At 48.1% G+C, this 18,047-nt stretch overlaps 1 protein-coding gene across 1 annotated transcript; it reads right to left on the bottom strand.

Annotated features, from left to right (window-relative positions):
* Positions 1–1,426: 1,426 nt before the first annotated feature.
* LOC142291823 (perilipin-2-like) lies at positions 1,427–17,429 on the bottom strand. The gene is made up of 6 exons (XM_075336665.1): positions 17,270–17,429; positions 11,736–11,818; positions 5,036–5,288; positions 4,380–4,564; positions 2,082–2,216; positions 1,427–2,007 (listed from the first exon to the last, which is right to left on the bottom strand). Exons 1-6 carry the CDS (start codon positions 17,412–17,414, stop codon positions 1,636–1,638), a joined length of 1,173 nt encoding a protein of 390 aa, XP_075192780.1. The 5' UTR covers positions 17,415–17,429; the 3' UTR covers positions 1,427–1,635.
* Positions 17,430–18,047: the final 618 nt, after the last annotated feature.

Here is an 18,047-nt window from a genome sequence, read left to right on the forward strand (position 1 = left end):
TATCTCCCGATATGGCCATAATTAGTCACAAAAGGATTGTAAGAATACAACTTTTGTATTCTATAGACTACATCTTGTAGTATAACTAAATAAGGTCATATGATTCAGTTTACACTGATGGGCTGTGAAGTTTCACATTTCTACACACCCCTGCAGCTCTAATTGGTGCATGGTAATTTTGTGTGATGTTCTATATAAGCTGGTCACATGAGGTAATAAAACCATACCTTCAGTACACCTCATTTGGCTGTGCTGCTCTCCAAGCACTTTTAAAACAAATGTTATTAATTTGGAGTTCCAATGGCATAGAAGTAAAGGATTTCTCACTGCACAAATCACTGCAGCAATAATGCACCTCAACACCTATGCTGCAAGGAAAGGTCCTCAAGGTTCCAGGCCACACCACCGTACAGACAATTAATGCAATGAGGGCCACCATACAGACCCAAAACCCATGAAAGTAGCTGGACTACTCTTTCCACAAGCTCCAGTTTAGGGACCCACCCAGGGGGTTCACTGATGTTGCACTGGGTTTCATACAGTCTGATAAGAACCTCATGTTTATGTGCAGAGATTTTGGCCTAGCAGCAATAGACTAAATATGACTGGATGTCTGGTCCATGTCTTTCTAAACCTTTGGCATAATGAAGAGAACACTGCCTGCACCAGTGTGGACAATACAGATCATTTCAGTTAATGCCTACATAGCACAGGGATCTACTGTATATTTTATAAGACATACTGGACTGTAAGACATACCTAGGTTTTAAAGGTGGAAAGTAGGGAGGGGTCATGATGCACTGTTATGGAGTAATGTAGCCCCATCCTAGTATATGATTGCAACCAGTAATTAAAGTGCTATATTGTTGGATTCAGGTCCTCAGCTGTTTTTTGCTACATCTGAGATTGCATAAATCATGCAAGACAGATTCCCTTTAAATATGGTGCTGAACCTGCCCTGCACCCATATTGAGAGCGGTGCTGCTGTGGAGAAAAAAAAAACACAAGCTAAAAACACTCCTGAGGGGGAATAATGTCAGGCATAGGGGTGGAAACAGCACTGCTTCAGTCACTGCTCCATCTATAGTAAGTGATGGCTGTAACTGCGACAAATGGTCCCTGCATTAGAGCCAGCTTTCAGATTCTCCCATTACAGAAATTGTAGCTGGTGATTGTGAAGTTCTATGAAGCACTGCCAATGGGGTCTTAGAATAACTTGCATTGTCAGTGTGCCTCTAGCTCCTCCCTTCAAAAGGTGAATTCTAAAGATTCCATGGAGTAATCTGGAAGTTTAAAGCTTTCCTTCAGACCACAGATTTTACCCATCAACTATGGTTGTGAAGTTTATACACATCTGACAGACAAGTCAATGCAGTATTTTATTAACATACAAAAGGTTCATTAAAACAGTTACATACTGGGGGTTATACATTAGTGATACTGGTTACAGTTAAGCTGGATTTGTGAAGACAAAAATAAAGACCAAGAGCAAGACAAGGGTCAATGACCGCCAACCCTTCACATCTTCCATGGTCTGTTGCCAGATACTGGCCCTCTGATTAAGGGGGAAAGCAAGGAGATGGAAAACAAATGACAAGTCAGTGATGTTTGACAGTTCAGGTGGGGTTTTTTTTTTTACTTTTTGTCTGAGCCTCCATCATCAATTTCTTCCTCCTTATCTTGGCTACCAGCCAGTTCTGGAGTGAAGTGACCTACCAGCCAATTTAGTGGAGTGTTATTTATAAAGTAGGTTATCATCTCATCCATACCATCCTTTATTTGGGTAATCTTGTCCTTAGTGGCGGTTAAGAGGCTGTCAGACATGTCTCTGAAGGAAGAGGCAGAGTGGAAGTTTTGATAGATATCTGCAGCCATGGCACTAATACTTTGAGCCTTGTTCTGAAGGTTTTGCTGAAGACCTTGGACACTGGAGACCAGAGACAGACATGTGCTTTGCAGGTGATTAGCAAGATGCCGGGCAATAGCCAGTGTGTGGGATTCAATTTCCTGTAAGGAGAAGAAATGTTATGTTTCCAGTACACAGATGATGCCTAGCATAAGACTCAAGGGAGTGTCATTACCTCTGCACCCTCAGTTTCCCCACCAGCATCTTCTCTGGAGCCTTTTGTCCACTCCACCCACTTGTTGTATATGTTCTCCTGAGCATCATGGATCTTCTGATTTGCACTATTTATGTTCTTTCTTGCATATTCAATCTGAAAAGTTGTATATAAGCAGGTGAGATTATATGCACTACATTTGGCTTATTCAGGTACCCTGAAATATCCTCAATATCAGAGCCAGAACCAAGACTATTATGCTTATCAGGCAAGTGTTGGTCAAATTTCAGAAAATAGCACTCATGAAAATAAGCAATGTTGTAATATCTTAGACCACGGGTGGGCAATTAATTTTCCCATGGGGCCACATGAGAAATTGGGATTGTTTGAGGGTCAGACTAATGATTAACTCGGATAGAAAAAAAAACACCCAGTATAATACAGGTGTATATAGGGGTGAAGTATTATACTACACCCCTATACACACACACGTATTATACACTACACCCCTATATACACACACGTATTATACTACACCCCTATAAAACTACCACTACACCCGCCCCCCATATACCACACCTGTAAAACTACATTCTCATCCTACACCCCAAATATTTGTCAGTTACCCCCCCTTCCCCCCATTGTCCCCACAGGTTACTAATAACCACTCACCTCTTTTTGTCCCCTCCTCAGGCACCTCCGTACGAGACCCCCGCTGAGCAGCTTCTTTCACATGCCCAGGCTGTGCCGATGCTGTACTACTAGGAGCCGCTGCTTCTCTCCGTACAGGCCCCGCCACTTCAGCTTCTTCTCATGCCGGGCGGGAACTTTTCAACTGACACGCACGCCGTACTGATGATATCAGGGCGCGTGCGTGTCATAGAAAAGTGTCGGGCAGGGTACAGAGGAGAGATTCCTGCGTTCTGCTCTTACACTGTGTAGCGCTGCAGGATCTGTCCTGTTCCCTGCCCAGCACGCAGCGTGTGATGAGGGCAATCTGACCACAGGCCTCCCGGAGCTCTGGACAACAGGTCAGATTGCCCTCATCACTGACCGGCAAGCAAGGACACCCTGAACCATTATCAAATTTCATAGTGTTAAAAACAAAACCATATTCAGTGAGGAATTTCCCATTACAGAGGGGATCTCCTTAGGAACAACTGCAATCTCTTAAGCTGATCTGCAAGATTCAGCCAGACACCATTCTTCATATGAAAGCTAACCTATACACTAAAAATTTAGGACTGGTTTTTGGTTACATTTTAGTGCAAGATCTCTAATCTGCAAAGTTTTACAGATAAGAATCAATTTGTTAAACTCAAGAAGTGTCAAATTACAAGTAAAAACAAACCACACGGCACCTTTTAGCAGAGAAAGGCAAGTGTGAATAGATACAAGCTGCTGTGTGTACAAGTGGGGCAATTCAAAAGATGCAAGAGTAGAGGCCTTTGATATTTGCACCATCCTTTTATGAATCACCCCTTGTACAGAAGCACTGGTGAAGGGTTTTTGTTAAGACTTCTCTACATTGACTAAGCATTGCTATCAGCCCAAAGGTTTCAATGAATGCTGAATCCCATTTAAAAAAGGGGAGGGATGCCCACATTAAACATTTAACTTGTTTAATCTTGGAACGTTAAATTCTGCAATTGGATAATAAACCTGCACTGAAACCTTTTAAAGTGCGCTGTTGCAATATTCTGTAGTGGCGGTCTTTTAATGTAGAGTACTGGGTGGGAGAAGCACAAGTCACTGAGTGCACAGACTAAACAGACCACAGGAGAGTTTCTGCCTCAGTCCTGAGCTTGGCTATCATGGACATTGAGGAGCTCAGAACTGGAGAGGTGACAGACTGGTAAGAAGTTAGATATTCAGAAAGCAGCATCTACAAGACCCAGCTGTTGTCAGTTATGGGCACCTTGCACCTCTCCCACTGCCCCAGGGCTGAGAGCTATGGTCTGTGCAGACCATGAACTGGAACACTCTGCAATGGTTAGATATAGCCATGATTGGATGGTACACCACAATTGAGATACCACAGGATCATTTGAAAACATTCAATTGGCCCTTATGCCAAGATCTGTTGATTCAAGTGTACTTTTGTAGGACAAGTACATTAAACCATTTGTAGACCTTTAATCTGAGTCATTTGATTGGCTCTAGGTTGTACCAGAAAAGGTCACCTTGTGGCTGATGGGTTACCATGAATATGTTAGTGTACCAAGTACACAAATTTTATGATTCTATTCCATGTAGCAGCAATGGAGCCTAACCTTAATGTAGATGATTTTTCAGTACATTTGAATTACATGTACTAACCAGGTCAATGGTGTTCTGGAGCTGAGCAATGGCTTCCTGACTCCTGCATTTGGCATCCTTCACCCTGGTCAGGGCCTGTTGATAAGCACGCCTGCGGGCCTTAGTAGAGAGGGATCCCAGGCGCACGTAGTAGCCAGGCTTATCTTGGGACATCTCAATGCCTTGTGTTTCAGCTGTGTCCTTCGCTATAAAGAAATTTGTAATGCCCATATATTAACAGCTTATCTGGATACATTAGCTGGAACAAAAATGAACAAAATGCAGAAACATTAACAAGATTGTGATTACAAAGATGGAGGGGGGGGTGGACGACAAAACCAAAGCACCCCTTCAAAAGATTAATATGGTGAGAGAAGCTGCATGAAGCTGAGGCAGCCTCCTGTGATATCTCACTGCATTTCTGGTGATGTCTAAAATGTGATATTAGCCAAATCTAGGGCATTTTAGTTAGGAAGTTGGTTAAATTGGCATTCAGTGCCAGACCAGCCTTTCAAAGGTCACAAGAAATAAAACTGTGCCCATTTATAAAAATGGAAATTACCCTTTAGTCAGGCTAGTTTTTTTGGACTGAAACCAACAAATCTCATGTACCCTGTCCACAAAGGTAGGCAAGTTTCCCAGGCTGGGTCACCATTGGCTTGCTAGGTTTCGCTTACCTAGCTCTTCATCTGTTTGTGGCAGGTATTGTTCCAGAAGACATTCAGACCTAGTTAGTGCAGAGTCCACACGGTCGCTTATGATCTGCACTACACGGCTTCCCAGAACAGTATTAATGCTGCCATTTACAACAGCCTTAGACATCTCCACACTCTCCTGCACAGCTCCCTTGGTTTTATCCACTACTCCTGTGATACTATGGATAACAGCATCTCTGGCACCAACAACTGCTTCTGAGGCCTTAGCCACAACCTAAAAATATACAAGATGACACCTCTAATATGACAGTAGGTAAAGTTTAAGGGGGGGGGGGGGTTGTTGTCCACTAAGACTGCCCCTTTGCCCCTGTAAAAGAAGGGAATTTTGTTTACTTACCGTAAATTCCTTTTCTTCTAGCTCCAATTGGGAGACCCAGACAATTGGGTGTATAGGCTATGCCTCCGGAGGCCGCACAAAGTATTACACTTAAAAGTGTTAAGCCCCTCCCCTTCTGCCTATACACCCCCCGTGCTCCCACGGGCTCCTCAGTTTTGGTGCAAAAGCAAGAAGGAGGAAAAGAATTAAAAACTGGTTTAAAGTAACTTCAATCCGAAGGAATATCGGAGAACTGAAACCATTCAACATGAACAACATGTGTACACAAAAAAAAAACAGGGGCGGGCGCTGGGTCTCCCAATTGGAGCTAGAAGAAAAGGAATTTACGGTAAGTAAACAAAATTCCCTTCTTTGTCGCTCCATTGGGAGACCCAGACAATTGGGACGTCCAAAAGCAGTCCCTGGGTGGGTAAAATAATACCTTGTAAGAGAGCCATAAAACGGCCTCTTCCTACAGGTGGGCAACCGCCGCCTGAAGGACTCGTCTACCTAGGCTGGCATCCGCCGAAGCATAGGTATGCACCTGATAGTGTTTCGTGAAAGTGTGCAGGCTCGACCAGGTAGCCGCCTGACACCTGCTGAGCCGTAGCCTGGTGCCTCAAAGCCCAGGACGCGCCCACGGCTCTGGTAGAATGGGCCTTCAGCCCTGAGGGAACCGGAAGCCCAGCCGAACGGTAGGCTTCGAGAATTGGCTGCTTGATCCACCGAGCCAAGGTTGATTTGGAAGCCTGTGACCCTTTACGCTGGCCAGCGACAAGGACAAAGTGCATCCGAGCGGCGCAGGGGCGCCGTACGAGAAATGTAGAGTCTGAGTGCTCTCACCAGATCTAACAAGTGCAAATCCTTTTTACATTGGTGAACTGGATGAGGACAAAAAGAAGGTAAGGAGATATCCTGATTGAGATGAAAGGGGGATACCACCTTAGGGAGAAATTCCGGAACCGGACGCAGAACCACCTTGTCCTGGTGAAAAACCAGGAAAGGGGCTTTGCATGACAGCGCTGCTAGCTCAGACACTCTCCGAAGTGAAGTGACTGCTACTAGAAAAACCACTTTCTGCGAAAGGCGTGAGAGAAATATCTCTCATTGGCTCGAATGGTGGTTTCTGAAGAACCAGCAGCACCCTGTTCAGATCCCAGGGTTCTAACGGCCGCTTGTAAGGAGGAATGATGTGACAAACCCCCTGCAGGAACGTGCGCACCTGTGGAAGTCTGGCTAGGCGCTTCTGGAAAAACAGAGCGCTGAGACTTGTCCCTTAAGGGAGCCGAGCGACAAACCCTTTTCCAGTCCAGATTGAAGGAAGGACAGAAAAGTGGGCAAGGCAAAAGGCCAGGGAGAAAAACCCTGAGCAGAGCACCACGACAGGAAAATTTTCCACGTCCTGTGGTAGATCTTGGCGGACGTTGGTTTCCTAGCCTGTCTCATAGTGGCAATGACGTCTTGAGATAACCCTGAAGACGCTAGGATCCAGGACTCAATGGCCACACAGTCAGGTTGAGGGCTGCAGAATTCAGATGGAAAAACGGCCCTTGAGATAGCAAGTCTGGTCGGTCTGGTAGTGCCCACGGTTGGCCGACCGTGAGATGCCACAGATCCGGGTACCACGACCGCCTCGGCCAGTCTGGAGCGACGAGGATGACGCGGCGGCAGTCGGCCCTGATCTTGCGTAACACTCTGGGCAACAGTGCCAGCTGAGGAAACACATAAGGGAGCTGAAACTGCGACCAATCCTGAACTAAGGCGTCTGCCGCCAGAGCTCTGGGATCTTGAGACCGTGCCATGAACACCGGTACCTTGTTGTGCCGGGACGCCATGAGGTTGACGTCCGGCACCCCCCAGCGGCAACAGATCTCCTGAAACACGTCCGGGTGAAGGGACCATTCCCCTGCGTCCATGCCCTGGCGACTGAGATAGTCTGCTTCCCAGTTTTCCACGCCTGGAATGTGAACTGCAGAGATGGTGGAGGCCGTGGCTTCCACCCACATCAAAATCCGCCGGACTTCCTGGAAGGCTTGCCGACTGCGTGTGCCGCCTTGGTGATTGATGTATGCCACCGCTGTGGAATTGTCCGACTGAATTCTGATCTGCTTGCCTTCCAGCCACTGCTGGAACGCCTTCAGGGCAAGATACACTGCCCGTATTTCCAGAACATTGATCTGAAGCGAGGACTCTTGCTGGGTCCATGTACCCTGAGCCCTGTGGTGGAGAAAAACTGCTCCCCACCCTGACAGACTCGCGTCCGTCGTGACCACCTCCCAGGATGGGGGTAGGAAGGATTTCCCCTTCGATAATGAAGTGGGAAGAAGCCACCACCGAAGGGAAGCTTTGGTCGCCTGAGAGAGGGAGACGTTCCTGTCGAGGGACGTCGGCTTCCTGTCCCATTGAAGTGGACGCAGGTGAAACTGCGCGAACGGAACTGCCTCCATTGCTGCCATCATCTTCCCCCGGAAGTGCATGAGGCGCCTCAAGGGGTGTGACTGGCCTTGAAGGAGAGATTGTACCCCTGTCTGTAGTGACCGCTGCTTGATCAGTGGAAGCTTCACTATCGCTGAGAGGGTATGAAACTCCATGCCAAGATATGTCAGCGATTGGGCCGGTGTCAGATTTGACTTTGGAAAATTGATGATCCACCCGAAACTCTGGAGAGTCTCCAGGGTAGCGTCGAGGCTGTGTTGGCATGCCTCTAGAGAGGGTGCCTTGATCAGATCGTCCAAGTACGGGATCACCGAGTGACCCTGAGAGTGGAGGACCGCTACTACAGTAGCCATCACCTTGGTGAAAACCCGTGGGGCTGTTGCCAGGCCGAACGGCAGTGCCACGAACTGCAGGTGTTAGTTTTCTATGGCGAAGCGCAAGAAGCGCTGGTGCAATCGGTACGTGGAGATATGCATCCTTGATATCGATCGATGCAAGGAAATCTCCTTGGGACATTGAGGCGATGACGGAGCGGAGGGATTCCATCCGGAACCGCCTGGTCTTTACGTGTTTGTTGAGAAGTTTCAGGTCCAGGACAGGACGGAAAGACCCGTCCTTCTTTGGGACCACAAACAAGTTGGAGTAAAAACCGTGACCCTGTTGCTGAATAGGAACAGGGACCACCACTCCTTCTGCCTTCAGAGTGCCCAGCGCCTGCAGAAGAGCCTCGGCTCGCTCGGTAGGCGGGGATGACCTGAAGAATCGAGTCGGGGGACGAGAGGTGAACTCTATCTTGTAACCGTGAGACAGAATGTCTCTTACCCAACGGTCTTTTACCCGTGGCAGCCAGGTGTCGCAAAAGCGGGAGAGCCTGGCACCGACCGAAGATGCGGAGTGGGGAGGCCGAAAGTCATGAGGAAGCCGCTTTGGTAGCGGCACCTCCGGTGGCCTTTTTAGGACGTGACTTAGACCGCCATGCATCAGAGTTCCTTTGATCTTTGAGGCCTTGTGGACGAAGAGAATTGGGACCTGCCCGCGCCCCGAAAGGACCGAAAACTCGACTGCCCCCTCCTCTGTTGGGGTATTTTCGGTTTGGGCTGGGGTAAGGATGTATCCTTTCCCTTGGATTGTTTGATGATTTCATCCAAACGCTCGCCAAACAATCGGTTGGCAGAAATTGGCAAACTGGTTAAGCGCTTTTTGGAAACAGAATCTGCCTTCCATTCCCGTAGCCACAAGGCCCTGCGGAGTACCACCGAATTGGCGGCTGCAACCGCCGTACGGCTCGCAGAGTCCAGAACAGCATTAATAGCGTAAGACGCAAATGCCGAAGTCTGTGTGGTTATGGACGCCACCTGTGGCGCAGACGTGCGTGTGGCTGCGTCGATTTGCGCTTGACCTGCTGAGATAGCTTGCAGCGCCCATACGGCTGCGAATGCTGGGGCAAAAGAAGCGCCGATAGCTTCATAGATGGATTTCAACCAGAGCTCCATCTGCCTGTCAGTGGCATCTTTGAGTCAAGCCCCGTCTTCCACTGCAAGTATGGATCTAGCTGCCAGTCTGGAGATTGGAGGATCCACTTTGGGACACTGAGCCCAACTTTTGACCACGTCAGGGGGAAAGGGATAACGTGTATCCTTAAGGCGCTTAGAAAAACGCTTATCTAGACAAGCATGGTGATTCTGGACTGTCTCTCTGAAATCAGAGTGGTCCAGAAACATACTCTGTACGCTTGGGAAACCTGAAACGGAATTTCTCCTGCTGTGAAGCTGACTCCTCCACCGGAGGAGCTGAGGGAGAAATATCCAACATACGATTGATGGACGCAATAAGGTCGTTCACTATGGCGTCCCCGTCCGGAGTATCAAGATTGAGAGCGGCCTCAGGATCAGAATCCTGATCAGCTGTGTCCGCATCATCAACTAGAGATTCCCCCCGCTGAGACCCTGAACAATATGAGGATGTCAAGGGAATTGTCAAGTGAGCTCGCTTAGTCGGTCTGGGGCCGGGGTCTGTGTCAGAACCCTCAGCCTGGGATCCATGAGACACCCCAGGAGGACATTGTTGGTCCAACTGAGGTGGGCCAGGGGACAAAGATTCAACAGAGTCCCTGTGCTGAGATACCGGCCTGGACTGCAAGGCTTCTAGTATCTTAGCCATAGTCTCAGAGAGTTTTGCAAACTCTGTCCCCGTCACCTGAACAGTGTCAGCAGGTGGCTCCCCCTGGGCCCCCCTTAGCAGAGGCTCTAGCTGAGTAAGTGCCACAGGGGCCGAACAGTGCACACAATGAGGGTCAGTGGAACCTGCCGGTAGCGGGGTCATACATGCGGCGCAGGCAGCATAATAAGCCTGTGTTTTGGCACCCCTGCCTTTCGTGGGCGCCATGCTATTATCTTCCCTGAGTAACACAATAGGGTATATAGCCAGAAATCAACTGTGCACCATACAGTGTAAAATATGTATACCATAAACATATAATGTTACACTACTGCACAATGGGGCTAGCACCACAGGTGCTGCTTACCACCCGCTTAAAGTGGTTGTGAGGCCACCAGAGTCCCTGCCTGAGTCTCCCAGACTTTGTCCCCCTCTGTAGCGTCCAAGGAGCTGACAGGAATGGCTGCCGGCGTCCTGAGGAGAGGTGGGAGCCGTGGGCGTGGCTCAGAAAGTGCGGGAGCTGGTGCCTGCACTGTGCACAGTGAGGGGAGTGGAGTATGCAAAGCATGCTCCAGCCCTCAGTGCTGCTCGTTCTGTGCAGCGTCCCGCCCTTCCCCTGCCTGTCAGGGCTGTGGGCGGGAGGAAAGGAAACTAGGCCGCAAAAAGCCGGGGACTCTAGTAATAAACGCGGCCGCCGTAAAAGCGCGGCCGGCGCGAAAGTCCCCGGCGCACTACAAGTCCCAGCCGCGCCGCAGTGTTTCCCTGGCAGCGGCGGTTAGTGCGGCAGTCCCTATACATAAACACTCAGCAGCGCTGAGTGTGTAATGGCACATATTAACCCGGTCAGCGCCGCGGTCCCCGGTGCACTAGCACACCCAGCAATGCTGGAGTGTTGCTGTGCGCGGTCCCCACGGGGACACAGAGTACCTCCAAGTAGCAGGGCCATGTCCCTGAACGATACCCGGCTCCTATCCAGCAGTCTCCCAGGAGTTGTGGATGAAGCACGGTCTCAGTGCCTGGAGACCGATAGGATCCCACTTCACCAGAGCCCTGAGGGGGATGGGGAAGGAAAGCAGCATGTGGGCTCCAGCCTCCGTACCCGCAATGGATACCTCAACCTTAACTACACCGCCCACAAGAGTGGGGTGAGAAGGGAGCATGCTGGGGACCCTATATGGGCCCACTTTTCTTCCATCCGATATAGTCAGCAGCTGCTGCTGACCAATCTGTGGAGCTGTGCGTGCGTGTCTGACCTCCTTCGCACAAAGCAAAAAACTGAGGAGCCCGTGGGAGCATGGGGGGTGTATAGGCAGAAGGGGAGGGGCTTAACACTTTTAAGTGTAATACTTTGTGCGGCCTCCGGAGGCATAGCCTATACACCCAATTGTCTGGGTCTCCCAATGGAGCGACAAAGAAATAAGCCTATACCCCATTGGTGAAGTTGCAGAGATGTCAAAAGCCACATTCCCAGGGCCATGACATGCGGGACCCACGACCAATAAGCACCCAGTGACTCCCCAACTGGACATTTCAGCAGGATGTGAGTGCTGTGCTGACTTCCTGCTCAAAAATGTCCAAAGGTGGGGAGAAGGACGCCAGTGGAGATTGGTAATGGGGCAAGTGGGTCATCATGTGGAGCCTGGAAAAGAGTATAGGCACATTTATTTATGTGAGCAAACAAGGGGACTGAGATGGGGGCTGTTTAAGTAGTGGACACCTTCTTTAAGGCTCTACATGACTTCAGTAGCTTACCTTTTCAGAAGACTGATACAGAATAGGCAACCTTTCTTCAATTTTATCAAGTCCAACGCAGGCAATATTGTTTGCCAGAGCAACTGGGAAGGGAGAGGCGAAAAGAAAAAAGTTACATCTACATATTGATGCCAGCAGAGTTCTGGCAAATACTGGCAAGGTGCTATGCATACTTCGATGCTAGGAGAGAATGGACTGTAGGTTACAAGATACAGCCCTTCCATGATAAAGGCCTTGTTTATGTTTCTAGTGTAAAGAATAAAGGTGGGCAAATTTGGAATTTGTGTGGCATCTCCTGGGAAATATGTCGAGAAGATATTCTATTTGAATTTAGGCGATGTGCACATGCTGAATCTGGGTAGTGACCAAAAAAAAAAAAAAAAAAAATGAAGCCTGTGATTACAAAATGCAGACTGGGGCTCAAAAAATAGAAATAAAAATTATGAGTATGCAATACTTACCAAGTCACTGGTGTGGCTGTAACTGCTCCCGTGGCCTCATTCACTTCTGGGGCTACTCATTACCTTCATTTACATATGCACCGCTTCCCCTGCCCAATGGTGTGGTTGCAGTCAGACACCCCCCCCCCCCCCCAGTGCCAGCTGCAAAGGATTGCTGGTACTTTACCTGGCTCTTGCTGATTGCCCTGAGATTGCAGTTTAAGGGGGGGGGGTTTCGGGGGTGATGTCAGCTCACAGCTGCCACCAAGACTTAAATTAGTAATAGGAGGCAGCTGAGACCTCACTCCCACATTACTAATCTGTAAGTGAGAAGAAATAAAAACTAAAAGGACTTTGGGTGGTTAACTTTACCTCAGGTGACTTCAGTGATCTTACTCGAGTTAATTGAGGTCCCCGGAGGTCAGGTTACCTGTGGTCACAGGTGGAAGGCAGTGGGAACCTCCAGCTGTAGCTAACCAGAGTGATGTCACAGCTGATCGCATGGCTCAGTCTGCCTAAAACTCAGTAGGCAGTCATGTTCCATGACTGCACACCAACTTGATTAAAATGCCCCTCCCCACCTCCAGTGTTTTTCCTGTCCCTTCAGGAGAGTTGCATGACAGGTGCTCCTAGCATGGTGCAAATTTATCCTTTGAAATTTAATCAGATTAAAGGATTACAGGCTCAGGGGTCTCAGCCTTCTTGTCAAGCTACCAAGGGCCCAGGGCCGCCACTAGGAGTTTCAGGGCCCCATACTGGCAAAGTTTTTGGGCCCCCTTGGGACTCCGCCCAGGCTCCACCCCAAGCCCCGCCTCCACCACTCAAACTTCCTAGTCTCACTGCTACTCTTGCAAAAACACATATGTACAGTAATATAGATATATATCTAAGCCCGCCCACAGACAGCACACTATGCAGGACACATCTTACACATAACACAGAGCCCATCACAAATGATTCACATACTCACCTGCCCTTGATGCAATTCAGCGTCCTCCCACGCATCTAGCTGAGGTAAGGCAGGGGTTGGGAGGCCCCCCCAGTCTGAGATCACCTGAACCTGGCTGGGATCAGCGCCCCTACCCCGGGCTGAGAGCAGTGGGCCCTCCCGGTCTGAGATGAGCGGGCGGGCCACCTCACACACCCTGGCGAATGTCTTCCGCTCACAGCGCTTACCTGTCCCGCTGGCTGCTGCGTCCTCGCCACCTCTGCCGCCGTTACTTGCAGGAGGGTAATGGAGGTTGCAGAGTGATGACCTCACCACACTGCTGCAAGGTCCAGCAATGATGTGCCGGCGCCCTGCTCCAATGACTGCCTCCACTCCACCAGATGGCTAATTTGCATTCCCCGCCCTGTCACATGCAAATAGTGATTATAGTCATAAGGAGGTGAAACGACAGCCGGGCAACTGTGACTGGGGCCTGGTGAAGGAGGGGCCCGTCCTGCCAGGGCTTAAGATAAGCATTAACCCTGGGCCTGTCCGGGCCCCCTCTTAACTGGGCCCCCTACACCAGGCACAGTAGTAATGCCCTAGTAATGCACAAAGGAATCGCCTTCTGGAGAAATAATTGGATTTAGCGCAATAGGACAATTGTAGAACCACAGACCTTTTTATAGTAGCTCAGGATCCCACCCTTCACATTAAATGGGTCCCGGCAAAGAAAAAGTAAAAGTCTTACCATGATAAACTGGGTACAAAAAAAAAAAAAAAATTATAATATATATATATATATATATAAGCTGAGGCTTCCGCTTTGTTATCACAATTTGACTTATACCAAATGCAGCCTTTTATATTGCTTGATCAATATGCATTTTAATATCCTAAACTATGCCCTGTCAGGAACAAAGATACTGACGGGATGCAGAGCATCTCTTTAAGACTCCCCTGATGAGTAATTATAATGACACACGTTGGGTGGATGCATATTGATCAGGCAAGATAAAGGCTGTATTTGGTATTTATCTATCAAATTGTGATAACCAAGAGGACGCCTCATCTGGTGGCAGAGAGCTCCATAGTCTACCTCATAGGCTCAATGCTCTCACAAGAAAATCTAGGGTCTCCCTGCTCTCAAATGAAGAATCACTCTGGGATTAAAAGAGACACTCGATCCTCTAGATGTTCCCTGGTCACCATTGAAGGCTGTGTAGTATGTCTACACTAGTGACAATTATACACTAATGGAGTATAGTCCATTCCTAGTTAGGCAGTCTGCCCCAGGTGGTAGAGGGTTTGTTTTTTATACCAGGTCAGGATAGGACTAGGTTACTGTATGGCGGGTCCATCATTACCCAAGGCACAGTCTTTGGACTTCTGGGGCCAGAATGTGACCTCTGGTGGAACAGGCTTGGCAATTTCTGGATCCTAAAACAGGCATGTTACTTCTCAATGATAAACCTTAATATGCACTGCATACAGTTTCAGATTGATCATACTATCCAGATTTCTGGAGTTTACAAATTGGTTACTATATCTAACCAAGTTCTTGCCTGGGACTTGGGTCCTAAAAAGGAGTTGTCCAGTAAACACCACTTTATTTTTCTCAGAAATCTTATATTCCTTTCCACACATTATTTTAACACTATTACCTTTTATTGTGCTCTAGCAGCACATCCTCATTGCTGGCTCCAGCTATGATGGGGTTAATATCTCTCCTGACTTCTTTGGTTCAGTTCCTACAACTTCCATGATCCTTTGCAGTGGTCTGTAGGACTGCATCTATCACACCCACTCAGCACTCCACCCAAACTCCTCCCTGCCATCTTCCCTGTCTCTGTATGTTATCGAAGCACTGAGAGAAATCACATCAATGACAGCAGCAGCTCCATCTCTGCACAGCCAGGGGGAAGAACACACTGCTCTGCAGATGCACACTGCGCTCTGCGATAAAATACTCACCTGACATGATGACGCCTCTCCCTCTCCTGGTGCTGACCCCTGCACACAGCTGCAGGATGGTAAGTAAACCTTCCCCCCTCATGCTGGGCTGTGACATGGTGTGTCGCCTACAGCCCAGTCCCTCACGATCAGAGGCAACACGAGCTTCTGATATTACGTTTTAACTTTCAGAGCTTGGACGTTGACGTGACATCAGTGGATGCCAGAGGCCACAGCACCTGGGGTCATGTGATCAGCACTGAGCGTGCAGTATAGCACTACTCTGCAGGAAGTGAAAATAGACCTACAATAAGAATTTACATTGATAGTGAAAAGTTAGAAAAAGATAAAAAGGGTGAACCACCACTTTAAGGCTTCTGTACCCCCCCTGAGCCATTTGGTATTGCTCCTGTGGAACGATCTGGAAAATGGGAATTACACCTACTGGTAATTCAGTTTCCATTAGTCCCTCAGGATAACACCCTTACTTCCATTCTCTTACTAACTCATTGGCAAAATAAACTGTATTTGTTGGTATAAATAGTGTATCCCTTCCTCTGCAAGTACTAGAAAAAGACACTGGAGGGTGGAGGGGGGGGGGGGGGGGTCTTAAAACCTCCGATCCTGCCCCTGTATAGGTCAAGGGGATTACCTCCTGTTGTGCTGTCATGAGAGACTACTGGAAACTGACTTACCAGTAGGTGCATTTCCCATTTTTTGTATTTCATTTCAAATAAAGGAATTTTGGGGGGCTTCTTTTTGATAACAGATTACTGATGAGGGGGTCTGAGATGCCTCACATTACTGATCTAGGGCTTAGTGGCAGCTGTGGGCAGTAATTAAGCCCCTGTTACCCCCAATTGCCACCACACCAATCAGGAACAGCCAGGTAAAGTGGCAGGATTGTAACATCTAATGAAGGCAGCAATCCTGGGCAGCTGCCGGCTGCCTTTTTTTCTTTTTGGCTGAGGAATGGGGCACCACAAGCATGAGTCTCCTCAGCCTGAGAAACCCAGCTCCCAGCTGTCTGGCTTTATCAGGGAACTATACACTTTTCTACCTACTTTGGTACATAAATAAAAGCAGCATGTGTTTCCTCCTATTTTGCTACACAGCCAAGATAAGCTCATGGCTGGGGCTGACAGCCGCTGTAGGCTGTGCCAAGTATAATATGGTGAGGCCCCCATGTGAAATTTTACGGTACAATATATACCTGCTCACCAGCATCTGATTGGAAGCATCAGACATGCCATCACTGTGCGCGTGTGTACATGTCTGCCTGCAACCAATCAGATGCTGGTGGGTGGGGAAAGCAGTGCATATTCAAAATAGGTAATGAGTGGCTTGGAAGTGAATGAGTGACTGTGGGAGCTTACAGCTGCACCGGTGACAAGGCAAGTATAAAGATTTGCTCCTACCCCTTTGTGCCAGATTCTGGTCCCAATAGACTATGAAAAGGCAACTGGCCAGATGCAGGGATCAATCACTGCCCACCGAGTCGGCAGGGGATTAATCTGCAAGTCCTCCCATCACTAATTAGAAACTCTGCTACAAAATGCAAAGAAACATGCAGCTTCTGAGGTCATCACAATAATGTAATAGAAAAAATAACTGCAAATATAGCCACAGTAAAAATGAAGTCTCAGACCATACTGGGGAAGGAAATGCATGCAATTTTGGTACCAAAACTGTGGTAAAATAATGCAGTGTGAGCATGTAGCCTTAATGTCTTGAACCCACAATGCTCCACTGTCCAGACCCTCATCTCCCCCCCCCCCTATCCTCAGATTAACACTAGACTTTGCCTGACAGCTCTGATGAGGGTCAAAAGGGTTCTGTGCAAGCGCTTAAAAGTCCAAGAAAATGCACCATAACCTTGGCTGCACTGAACCATCCTGGACATTGTAGCAGAAATCCCATTTCTGTGAAAGGCTCAGGGTTACTAGAAGCAGTGAGGATTGGAAAGTAGACTATTCCTCTGCACCATAAAAGGCTGGAAAAAAAACAAAAACACCAAACCACCCACAAGTCTGCATTCTGGAAAATACAGATTTGTATGTTTCAGTACTCCACTTCCAGATGAATTTGCTGATCTTCAGGACAAGTTGCCTTGCAACAACCCACCAAGCATTTGGTGTGCAGATTACCACAGACAAAAAGTAAAAACAAAATTACATGTTTGACAGTGACCACCATCAAGACGCTAAACCTACTTTGAGGCTCGAGTTTCTGCAGGATTGGCATGGCGCTGGTGATGGCCACAGAAGTGATGCTCTTCACACTTTTCTCTGCGATGTCACATAAAGACTTCAGGTAGGGATGGTTGTCTTTAGTGGTCACGTAGGTGGAGGACACCATGTCAAATGTAGAGCTCACAAATGGGAGGTTTATCAACCTTACCACCACATTCTACACAAGAAATAAAAAAAAAAAACCAACAAATCACTTGTACAGTCTGGTAATTCCATTCAAATTAAATTATTAAAATTAATTCTTCCATGAACTAGACTAAATCCCCAGGGTCAGACTAATCAGTTTAGTCTCCATTTTACAACAACATGGCATGCTGCAATGATCACTGGATCCTAAAGATGCACCTAGGAAAAGGTATTTCTTCTATAGCAATAAATGCTTACCAATAACAATCTTACCCAATTTCCATTGCCGCATCCATCCCCTCCTCAAGAATAAAACCTCTAATTATGCTGGATCACAGGAGTGCGGGACCTGGAGGCCACTAACAGGGTAAAGCATATGGATTGAATGTAACTGAGATCAGACAGGTTTGGGGAGAGGTGGGAACCATCTCTTGGATTGTGCACTGGATGTCACAGCCAGGTTCCCATGATACCAAGTGACCACTGGTGAATCCACTGCCAGATTAGGCCGGTTTCACACATCCGGCTTTTCGCCGGTTTACCGGATCCGGCGCTCTCCTGTACAGACAATACAGTACAGTGACAGCGCTGTAACTTCCGGGTCACATGCGCC

The sequence above is a fragment of the Anomaloglossus baeobatrachus genome, chromosome 1 (genome assembly GCF_048569485.1).
Source record: "Anomaloglossus baeobatrachus isolate aAnoBae1 chromosome 1, aAnoBae1.hap1, whole genome shotgun sequence".
Classification (NCBI taxonomy): domain Eukaryota; kingdom Metazoa; phylum Chordata; class Amphibia; order Anura; family Aromobatidae; genus Anomaloglossus; species Anomaloglossus baeobatrachus.

Bases quoted from the DNA above. Each gene is read 5' to 3' on its own strand.
- LOC142291823 (XM_075336665.1), bottom strand. From the start codon at position 17,414: ATGGTGTCCTCCACCTACGTGACCACTAAAGACAACCATCCCTACCTG. The intron at 2,217-4,379 runs GTTAGTACATGT...ACAACTTTTCAG, and splicing joins TCCAGAACACCATTGACCTG to ATTGAATATGCAAGAAAGAA. The intron at 2,008-2,081 runs GTAATGACACTC...TTCTCCTTACAG, and splicing joins GGGAAACTGAGGGTGCAGAG to GAAATTGAATCCCACACACT.